This window comes from Ciona intestinalis, chromosome 12 (genome assembly GCF_000224145.3).
Source record: "Ciona intestinalis chromosome 12, KH, whole genome shotgun sequence".
In the NCBI taxonomy this organism is placed as follows: domain Eukaryota; kingdom Metazoa; phylum Chordata; class Ascidiacea; order Phlebobranchia; family Cionidae; genus Ciona; species Ciona intestinalis.
This window is the reverse complement of record NC_020177.2, coordinates 4,188,848-4,200,389: the sequence shown is the minus strand read 5'-3', so window position 1 is coordinate 4,200,389 and position 11,542 is coordinate 4,188,848. Positions and strand designations below refer to the sequence as shown.

Sequence of the window (11,542 nt, the reverse complement as noted above, 5' to 3'; positions counted from 1 at the left end):
CTACCGGGTCTTTCACTGGTTTCCTGTTGATGAGGCGCCATTTTGTTGTTCAACACCACTAAATCTCACCCCACCGCATGAGGTTTCTTCTTAGAATCGTGACTATATAACACTACAACCTCAGTGTATAGTATGATCACCGACCCTGTGTATATTAAGGTAGAGAACCTGGTCTGTCTGCATGGTAGATAATATTATTGACATGTAACTTGTACACAATACAACATTAGTGTATTTAGATAGTACCTCGCATTATGTTGTATAATATATATTAACGTGGGTAGATAGCTTCTGAAATACCTTAAATAAAACCTGGCTAATTACCAACTATTAAACTGGTTACTTGTTCAGCCTATAGACCGCTTATTGTAGAATTTGTCTATAATTAATGTATGTCACAATGTAATTAGCAGTGCGCACTTTAACCATGAAACTGCAACTATATAAATAAGGACTTGTGGTGTTAAACATGTCGATATGGGTTGATGCGGGCCGGGAATAGCGAACAATTGGAGATATCATCAACATTCGATATTGCCATTGACGTGACACGCAAATCTGCATCACTTGTTATGGTTGCTCTGAATAATTAATTGCAGCGAATGGCATCGTTGCAGAGACTGGCTTAAAAGGCTCATAAGCGATGAAGTAGGCCCAAGCGACGTAGGCTGAATGCACAAGGTCGATATTGCTCGGTATATAAAATTGATTTGACAGCGAAAGACGCAAATGAACTTTGAAGACGCTTTGTGTTTATAAAGGCAACTGTTTTTTGCAAAACGAAAGAGTCGGTCAATTTTAATTTTGTAAGATGGGGTGAAACGATTCGTAATAGTTCTGCTTATAGAGTTAGACTATTGATTACAGATTCGAGCAACAAGACAATAACTGTCACTGTCTCCAAAGATTATACAGACCCCGAAGGACGGCTGTGACGGTAGAGCCCGTTTCTGCATTCTCTGTTCAATATATTGAAGGCAAATTCGATAACCTTTAGGTCGACCGGCATCCGGTGTATAACACTTAAGTTATATATGCAAATATAATGGCGTTATTACATAGTTTCTATAGTGAGTGCAAGCTATATACCTTATTTGGAATCATTACGAAGGGGATAAAAGTAACGCGGAAGACTATAAGCGGGAATAGTACAATTTCTGGAAGCTTTTCCATTATAGGCTCGTTTTAAACGACACATACTCAAACGAATAAGAATTCTATCTATATAAGTGTCGGTTTTACCGACGTTTACGCTGCAATGTGGCGAATGAACTCTTTGCTGGTTCATACACAGCACATGCTGCTGTCCGAACTAAAACGCAGGTTGTCAATTGTTTTTGTTCCGCTTTTGAAGCGTGATCCCAAGCAAAGGGATTGATGCAATTGGGAAGCGCAAGAACAGCAACAGGCCTGAAGAAAACTAAGTTTCAGAGTCCCGGTCGTAACCCAAAGGTGCGCCAGGCAATCCAATGCAAGTCTCTGTTACCCGCCGCTCATGTATTCTGGCAAGTAGTAATCATATTCCATTGAAGCATACGGCATATTCGCTCTGACGATGAAAAATACAAGAGTTATAGCAAGGCCAGTAATTCCCAGCATCACACCAGTGTTAGCAAGACTTCTTCCAAGAAGAGAGCTCATGTGCGCCTTGTCGTGGTCTTTGTTGGCCAAATGTTTTTTCACCTAGAGGGAGTAAAAATTACTGGCAAGTTGTAAAAGTTGTTTGACCCGTATATAGTATTAAGTACTGAAAACAAATCCAACTATTCTGTAGTATAAGTTTTGTGTTTTTCTTTTGTAAATATTACACTCCTCCAAGAACACAATTTAAAAAATTCGCAAACAAACAAGAAAAGGTAAAACATCGGATATTTTTTGTAACTACAACTTGCAAACAAGTCGGGAGTTCGCCAGAAATCAATTACATACGTTGAAAACAACATGACCTTACTGTTGTGGTATCGTTTACAAAAACTGTCCTAGTTTTAATTCAAGGAAAACGTGTTTGTGGTCAACAGTGACTCAAATCTGGGTTTAGAGTTGAGTTTGGTATTTAAAGCTTGGTAAATGACTCATTTTGTCGATGATTTAATGACATGTGTACCAAACTACACAGTTTAATTGCCTAAAAATTTCAACTCGGTGATATTTAAAAAAATGCATGAGTCACTACTAAATTTAATCAACAACAGCAAAAATTGAGAAAAACAAAGTTTCTTACTCTGTAAGTGTAGCACAGTGATGCAAGGCCGAGCGGAAGGCAGCAAAACAAAGATGCAAACAGAGCCAAAAAGAAATTGTCCGACGCCGGTTCAGCGTAGATGTTACGATTTGTTGATTTGTAGTAAATTTTCTGAGGTAAATTGTTCTGGTTAAAACGATTTCCACTGACTAGAAGTTCAATTGTTTAAATGGTTCAATGTATCTTATAGTGTATTCACCATATAGTACGTCGGGGGGAGATTGGACACTTTAAGAACGTAATGTTCAAATATTCGCCTAACCATATGGTTTAAACAATTAACAACAGTATATTGGAGTCGCGAGGATACGGTTTTATAATTCTTTGGATGTTCTTCGTTTACTACCAAAAATAGTGAAGTCGCGAGGATACGGTTTTATAATTCTTTGAATGTTCTTCGTTTACTACCAAAAAGAGGAAGAGTCGCGAAGATACGGTTTTATAATTCTTTGAATGTTCTTCGTTTACTACCAAATGCGACTAGAAAATAGAGTGACAAAGTGTCCTATCTTCCTCCATTCTACATTGTGTCTTATTACAACACACAGATCCGTTGTTGATTAATATGGCTCAACTATTTATCAGGCGCATGATGCCAGAGACTTCCGACGCACTGGAAGTTTATTAATATTGAACTTATTGATCATTAGGCGTAATGTTACATCCTTAAATACATGCTGTCAATATCAATTTGAATTCAGGTTGAAACAAAAATGTCATTTAAAATTCGTAATGACGCCGCAATACTGAAATGACGTCACGAGCGCTTATTTTAAACCGATGCTGGGGAGTCTATTCATCGTCTTATGACGTAGGAAGTGCGTCACTGTGTCAATCGATCGCGGTAGAAATCGTAAGAGACTCTTTCAATCGATAGGACCGTGTCTTATACCCAAGCATGCTGTGGGAGCTTCGAAAACACTAAGCTTTTATGTTCATAATTTGCACGGTCTGTTATTGCCCGCACTATATTCTTATTGGGCACGTATGTAAGCTGGTTATCATTTCTAATAAAAATTCCAAGAACCCTCGTTCGCAGTTTCGGTGCATTTAGCGGAATAAATGTGTGGAACGACCAAACACAAGGGAAATTAATTTTGTCTTGTCAGAAAATCGATGCCCGTTCAACGGCGCGTGCCTTTCAAAGTTATGAGCTGGATAAGAAAAACCTCAATGGAACATGTTGGTTGTGTTTTAAGCCAAAAATCCGAAAAATGTACGAAGATCGAAAAGTGGTCCGGAACGCAATTTAACCAATATAAACGTGTATCGAATTTATCATGTTGAATTTATATTCACTTTAATTTATTTCGGAGTGAAGCAGCAACGTCAGGCATTTATCATAGGTGTCATATTTCAACCCGTTAGTGATGATCTGGTTAGACCAATGACCGGCACCGAACTTCGAATATAGTAATTTTTCACTATAATTGGCCAGCGCTCTTACCACTGTCCCACAGCGGCCATTTTTATACACATTCCGTTTCGCAAAAAAATTACTTTAAAAAACTGTGATGAGTAATTGGACATACCTTGGTGTAAAGATTTGAATTACGACGAAGCCGTGCTCGTTTCCTGCAATGTCGAGTCTTGACGGATGAACCGGTTCGATGACGGCGTCTCGTCTTCCGCAGCGCCGACTTTCGATTTCTTACTCTAGATACCGGTGATTTCGCGATCGCTTTCGAAAGTTTGTAGCTGTTTGTGACGTCACAAGCCTGCATTCCGCTGCTGCAGAGGGTGATGGCGGGTGATGACGTCATACTTTGACTGAAGCCACCAATCTTTACAATGTCGTGTGGAAGAGATCTGGCAAGGCGGTCCGAACCTCTACATTGTTCACGCACCGCTGCTCTCCACGCATGAGTGCGCGCAGGGTTGGAGCGAACGTTTCGAGGAAGGGAATTCATTTTTGGGATTTTGTAAAAGGCACTTGCAGAAGTACCGCTTATAGGAGCCCTGTGGACGTGGTTGGGGTATGTAACTTTGTTGTGGTTAATGTATTCGAGGGTGGTCTCAGGGCAACCACGCCTTGCGGAGAAGGATGTTTCGCGTACGGTGTTAACACGTTTAAAACTAGTTGAAGCTTCATTTACAAGAACGAACTCAGTTGAATCATCACTTGATCCGTCGTTGTAGTTTTGAATGTAGTTTTCCTTTTCTATCGGGTACCACTGCCCCCGGCCAAGAGGAAGCATTCTATTATTCACATTATGAACACCAACAGGACTGAAAACACAGCTCACAGAAGCGGAGCGCTTCCACTGCGGCGATGTCCCTGGTTCCTGTTTATGTTTTAAACCGTGTATTGAGGAGAGAGTTCCCGTGTGTCCGTTTCGCCACCCAGAAGTATCTGGACACTGCTCTCGCTCTCTGTAATCAATTGGTATGAAACCGCCGCTGTATTTTGTGAAGTCGGTTTGATCTTCTTCATATGGGATACCTACATCACGCATAGACTTACTCCTGCTCTCTCGAGCGTTCGCATCCACTTCTTTTTTGCCTTCTTTCTTTTTGTGATCTCTCCATTTGCTTTCTTCACTCTCTTCCCTCGCACCACGCAGGCCGTCCGTTATTTCTCGAACGATGTATCTCCAATGGTCAGTGGGAGATGCTGCATCGTGCATTATGGTCATGCTACACCAATACGACAACTCTAAAACACCAACGTGAAATTATAAGATAAAAAGGTCACATCCATTCTTTTCTTACTAGCAACAACATTCTACCAAAATATCACAACAGTTTTGGAAAACCGTGTTTTAAACTATTGCGCCAAGAAAAGAAAAAGGTTTTCAGTTGAAACCTATCGCAGAAGAAATTTAAATATAAGAGACGAACCAGGCCAACTGATTAAAATGATCTGACAAATATTCAACTAAATCCAGGTTGTTAAGAAATTAGTTTAAAAAAACCAGAACAGCACCACACTATATCTTTGTCCCCTAGGAGGTTTATTCACCAAAATCTTCCTGTCCAAAATCTTGTTTAGAAATCGGGACTTCTGAGTAACAACTTAATGGCTGCGTATGAAAAACACGCCGACGAAAGCAGAACTTTTATTGGACTTTCTAAACAATAAAGTTTTCGACATTTTGCAGAAGCGTGTGCCATATCTATGAGTAAATACTTCTAGGCAAAAACCTAAAACTTCTACAATATTTTTAAGCGGGTAAAATTCGCTAACATAGCCTGTTCTAGCCTTGGTAACTGTATCAGCGGTCCACCTTTCGCTTTTTGCCAAAACGTGCTACTGTCTCGAGCTTACCCCAGAGACCTACAGGGGCCGTTCTGCTGCGCCGTCGAATTAAGGCAGCCAGACAGGCGTAAGAAAACAAAGCGCGTCTAGCGAAAACATCAATTATTTATTGCCCTTCGACTAATTGAATTCGGATCCGTTAAATTCTACGGGACGCGTTGCCGACCTTCAATGCCACGAATGACTGGCATTAATGCGCTCGAGTTTCGAACAGATTGTTCATTGAAAGACAGACGTTTTACATTTTCGCCTCTGACCACCTTTACCGAGTATGATGCCACCGGTTCGTTCATTCCGACAAAATCTATAGCATTTGTGGTCCTTTGAAGAATTTGTGTAAACGTAATTCCCATAGCATGTCCGAAAGGCCGTTCGATTTTTAAATCACTTTTCCGCGAAAGCAAGCGACTTGCAAACAAGATGTCGAATCAATAGCTCACAACTGAAGACGGATTGTTAATGCAAGTTTAGTAGGGCATGCCATTTGCACCAGACTTGTTGTAGCGTGATCGCGTTGTTTAGAAACCCAAGTCAAAACCACAACAAATGGTATTATCAACGGACAACGACATTTTGAAACAGGGGCTGGTTACCGACAAGCAGTGTTCAGAAGTTTACAGTATAGAAGGAAACAATATCTTGACAAAACGTCTTAAAGAATGAAATACCGGTCGTCATGTATCTTACATAGGCATATAGTGGGGTAGGGGAAGATGGGACACATTTAGCACAAAATATATAAATATCCTGATCGTGTTTTAAACAATTGACAACGGTCTATGAAAGTCGCGAGGACAAGGTTTTATAATTCTTTGAATGTTCTTTGTTTACTATTAAAATGTACGAGAAAATAGAATGAAAAGGTGCCCCATCTTTCTCCATTCTATTATATATATATGTGCAACCATGGCCTACTCAAATGTATTGAGTAGGCCATGGTGCAACTTCATTGATAACAAGTGGACTCCCGATCGATCAACAAAGCATACAATATACTTTGAAATTACACGTATCCGCATGTACAAAATGCTCATGATTACAAATTTGGCTGGAACAGAAAATGTTTCAAAATGGCCCAACAGACACAACCAAATAACAGACTAGTAGCAAAAGCACCAGATTTAGGTATTAATGAAAACTTTTTTTGGTTCTGTTCACCTCTTTAAGATTACGTCGGAAAGAATGCAAATTGCCACCGGCATGCGTTATTGAATTTAAATAAATTGCCGAAACTTGAAATATATTGAAGTGTTCACTGGTTTTTCCTTTCGCTGCAGTTAACCACATCAGTTGTAGAGCTGCATTGCTATTTCAATGTACTGCTTTTAAGATTATGAATATGCACTGTAATGTTTTGTTTGTACATGGAATATGACAGTAACGCTGGTGCATATTTTCTATAGCTAAACAAATTTCAGCGAAACGCGAGACATTTATATCTTACGGTGGGATGGGGTAAGGAGGGATAGTGTTCATACACATTAAATTAATGTATATTAGGACACCTGAAATACATCTGTGCAATTTAAAGCTAGTTCATATTTGTATAGATGTTGTGTACACATGTATAACTTATTTAGACAATTTGATTGTAATTTTCAGCGATAACTAATGTTTCAAAATATGTAGCAATTGACAATTTTGTAATTTTCATTCTTAATTTGGAATAAGACAATTTCTTATCAAAAGAAGTGATTGCAAGGATACAGGAACACAGATAAACATAAAAAAGTCCAGTCGTTATTGTAAAACCACGGATAAAAACAAAAAAGGGATATTGGCCTACTTTGGCATTCGCCAAAGTTTTTTTATGACTAACTCAGTTTAAATCCTCGTTAAATCCTAGTTGTCAATTTTTAGTCACTGAATTGAATAACAAAGGCAATTTTAAAAATTTGGCTCAATTAGAGGACACACATGTATAAACAATTAAATCAACATAAACTTGAGAAGTGGACTCTTGTGCTTGTGTAACCTACACAATCAGAAAAATGAGACTAAAATAAAGAACAACTTTCACATTTCAGGGCCTTCGCCCCCAGGCACAAGCATTGTAATGTTATTTCCATTAAGTAGTATCTGGTCCAGTTTCGAAATTCTCCTGCCTTCAGAAGTTGATTCGTATTCAGTTACATCTTCAAGTACCATGTTTACAAAATCATCAAATCCAAGAAGAGTGCCCACAATTTCCTGGTATAATAAATGAGCCGGCATGAGCTTTATATTTGAGTAGTTCTATGAGTTTAATATGGTTAACATGTGTTTCTCAAAAAATATCCGAAATCACCTGCCACAGTCTACAGAGTGGGGCAGGAACAGAAGACAAGGTCCCTTGAATGAACTTTGATTACAAAGCGCCTTTTGCATGATTTTAAACCTAATTTTTAATACAGCCATATTTAAAAAAATGAATTATACAGTGATATAATTTGTTTTCAGGGAGGCCTAAGTATTGTTTAAAACAAAAATTTTCACCAGCGGTAGGAAAGCCAATCTCTTACTATTTCACAAGTCGTATTTTGCCAGGACTTGACATTTTAAGTGATATGTGGGTATAGCAATAGTACACCAATAAAGTTTTTAATATAATAATATAAATATATAGGATAACTTTACTTGTTTCCTTGAAGTTGATTAGCAGTAGCTAAGATTGAATAATAAACTAAACGACAGAATATAGCGAAAAAAACAGCAGTTGTTAAACTAAAATATATTAACACAATTTAATGCATTCAATTAGTTTATCACACAACAATATCCATACTTACCTTCTCGCTTTTCATAATAATATGAATTTTAGATCCAATACACTTGTCAACTAATTCCAATGGTAACAGTTGGGAAGGATTTGCTGCATTTGCCATTATTATTAATGATTTAATACCTACAATATATGGTTAATAAATATTTTAAAAAAGGTTTACAATTTCATTTGCTAGCGACGTTAATATAAGAAAAGTTTAATAAAATAAACGCACGGTAAACGTATTATTGGAGGGACAAACCCTTTTGTGGTATTAAAATTTTACATAGAAATCTAAACACACATTGACCCGTAAATAAAATGTAAACCCAAATATATCGCCATAAACGCAATCACCATGACACGAAATCATGTTCTATATAACAGAAAATCTATACAGTAATAGTTAAAAAAACGTGGTTGCTATATACACATAGCTCCTATAAAATCGCAGACTAGTCCAGTTACATATGAACACAAAATTCAAATTTGCAATGAACTTACTAGTATTACTACTTCAAAGAATTTCTTTTGAATCGAAGCAAAGTCTAGATATTTCAGTATCACGTGTTACCGTATCAGTTGGAATAATAGCGTAAACTGGTGGCTTGGCCATGGGACCTCACCGATATATAGTAAGGTGAGGTAAAATGGGATATGTTCTAATTCCAAGAGTGTTGCTAATTGCTTAAAACACGATCAGGAAACATATACGTTTAAGGTGCTTATGGTATCAGTTATAGGAAAATGTCAACTGCGTGCACGTTGCAATGTTTACTAAAGCCCTACTATACCGACGTAACTATCAACGTAGGCCTCACATTGCATGTCATTGGGCTACATGCAGTTGCCTTGTTTCCGGTTATGTCTGTAATACGTACGTTCTGTCATATAAACGTGTGCACCATATCAAGACACGATATAATGCTTCTTTAAACAGACATAGTGGGACGAAAATATTGCATTTTAAGCTAGGTAATTTTATTATCCTTAAACAAATGAACATAAACAAATGTAAAATGTTCAAGTATCTTTTGCAATACGAGTTATAACTTTTGAACTCTGTATGACCAGAACAACAAGTGACATGACGTACACGATCAACGCAAGAAAATTAACGGACGCAATTCACTAGAAAGAAATCATTATAAGTAGAAAGTATTAAAAAGCAGATACGTACAGCACATTTCGTCGTAAGTAGCAATTTGAAAGAAACTGAGCTATAGTGGTATGTCCAATCATGATACTTACAAATGTCAAATCGCGAACATTTGATTCACGTATTTATAATAAGCTAAGAGCTACAATATAAAGAGCATAAAGTGGGTATAATGAATCGAACAACAGCAGCGGGTTGCAGTCTAACTCTTTAAGCGGTCAGTCAGTTATATTTACAGTTGTATTATTCTGCTAATGTATATATGGTTGATATATTTCTGCATTTTCATTTTTGCACCTTAGATTTAGCTGCGAATCTGATATGACTCAGGGCATGCCAAGACAAGTTTCCATTACGTATAGATTACTTCATAAAGATGACATTGATGACGTCATTGAGCTTCTGTCAGAACATTACGTCACTCGTGAGTCGACGTCAAAGTGTCTTTTTTTGACCAAAGAAGAAATTCTAGATTATTCCAGTGAAATAGCCAGGGTGAGTTTATATGGTAACTATAATCAACCACAAAGTTAGATGCGTGATGGTAACTCGTGTAAGCGTGCAGGTGGTTCTTTGTGAAACAGAACACTCGTATTATAACGAGTATCGCTTCGCCGCCACACGAGGGTAAATAAGTTACACTCATTCATTCAATCATTCACTGTTTATTTGAAAGTCTTTTAACTTATCGTTTAAAACACATCGTTTCAGGAAGCGATCCCGCAAGGCTTGAGTCTCGGTGCATTCGATGACGTGACAAATAAACTATGCGGCGTGACTTTCGGGGAGTATGACTTGTATAAAAAGCCCAAAGTGGAAGATGATACACAAACGCCAATTAAAATTCAATATTTGCAAAGAGTAAGTAAAACCTTATTGTTCTGCGGAACACTATATAGCGTATGAACAAATTAAGAAAGGTATACGCAATCGAGGCTGGACGTTGCCACACCTTCAATTGTCGATGTATATGTATGTCCTTGTGCAATATACTAAACGGCAATTGCTCCAAAAACTCGGTGGACCCTTATTGTTCGTTGTCTAAGTTAGCAACCGTACAAATGTTCTTTTTATCTGACTATTAATAATGAAAGCGAAAATCAAAAGTTGCACAAGTACAAAACGAGGTATATATGCATTGACAAAACGACAGTGGTTTATGCAAAAACCATCAGATACGTATTAAATGCCTATAAGCCCGTCTGTGTCTCAAACGCCTGTTTTTTTTACTATTTTATTTTTATTTTTTTAATTAGCTCTACGAAATGTTTGAGTCAATTTCAAGGGTCGAGCTCGGCATCACCAATCTATTACTTGCTGATTTACTAGTAGTTTCTCCTCAATATTCCAACCGTGGAATAGGCACCCAACTCGCCACACGGTAATGTACCCAATCCTGCATTTTTGCGGGCAAGAAAATATCAACTATGCTCATGCCTTTTTATTGTCATTTGTTGTGGGTGAAATAACCAATTCTTTTATCAAATTCAAAATCAATCTTTATCTTTACATCTTGTTACGTTTCCTTTATACAGGCAAGCGGATTTGTTGGCAGACCTTGGTTTTAATTATTTGTTAAGCTTTATAACATCGGAGAAAGCATTGGCCATTCACACAAGACTGGGCTCAAAATGCATAAAGAAGGTTGACATTGGAACGTATAGAGATTCATGCACTGGTGTAGCTGCATTTAAACAAGCCGAACTAAAAGACAATTGTATACAAGTTATGTGTATAGACCTACAGGGCCGGCAGTCAACCAAAAGCAGCGCATAACAAATCCGTTACTTACTACTACGACTAAATAACAACAGTAGCACTTATTATAATACTTTATAGCACTTATTATTATATAGTACCGTGGGGGAAGATGGGACACCTTTAGCACATTATATACATTATCAAAATATCCTGCTGGTCGTGTTTTAAACAATTAACAAAGGTCGATGGGAGTTGTGAGGAGACGGTCTAATAATTCTTTGAACGTTCTTTGTTTACTGTTAACTGGGACGAGAAATTAAATAAAAATGTGTCCCATTCTTCCCCCACCCTAGTATACCTCATTATTATTATGCCTCAAATTTACGTTTCTTCATTGCCTTATAGTTAATTTAATCATCGCTGTCCTATTTAAATCGA

At 37.7% G+C, this 11,542-nt stretch overlaps 3 protein-coding genes across 3 annotated transcripts; 1 reads left to right on the top strand and 2 right to left on the bottom strand.

The window, feature by feature from the left end:
- Window positions 1-106: 106 nt before the first annotated feature.
- On the bottom strand, window positions 107-6,099 carry LOC108949972. Its single transcript, XM_018814257.2, has 3 exons — window positions 3,775-6,099; window positions 2,222-2,353; window positions 107-1,683 (listed from the first exon to the last, which is right to left on the bottom strand). Exons 1-3 carry the CDS (start codon window positions 4,876-4,878, stop codon window positions 1,483-1,485), a joined length of 1,437 nt encoding a protein of 478 aa, XP_018669802.1. The 5' UTR covers window positions 4,879-6,099; the 3' UTR covers window positions 107-1,482.
- A 914-nt stretch (window positions 6,100-7,013) lies between these two features.
- LOC100180713 (U6 snRNA-associated Sm-like protein LSm5) lies at window positions 7,014-8,438 on the bottom strand. The gene is made up of 2 exons (XM_002126859.5): window positions 8,270-8,438; window positions 7,014-7,691 (listed from the first exon to the last, which is right to left on the bottom strand). The coding sequence occupies exons 1-2, from the start codon at window positions 8,363-8,365 to the stop codon at window positions 7,518-7,520; spliced, it is 270 nt and encodes an 89-aa protein (XP_002126895.1). The 5' UTR covers window positions 8,366-8,438; the 3' UTR covers window positions 7,014-7,517.
- Window positions 8,439-8,625: 187 nt separating this feature from the next.
- Window positions 8,626-11,352, top strand: LOC108949977. Its single transcript, XM_018814261.2, has 4 exons — window positions 8,626-9,898; window positions 10,115-10,264; window positions 10,660-10,784; window positions 10,939-11,352. Exons 1-4 carry the CDS (start codon window positions 9,725-9,727, stop codon window positions 11,177-11,179), a joined length of 690 nt encoding a protein of 229 aa, XP_018669806.1. The 5' UTR covers window positions 8,626-9,724; the 3' UTR covers window positions 11,180-11,352.
- The last annotated feature ends 190 nt before the right edge of the window (window positions 11,353-11,542 follow it).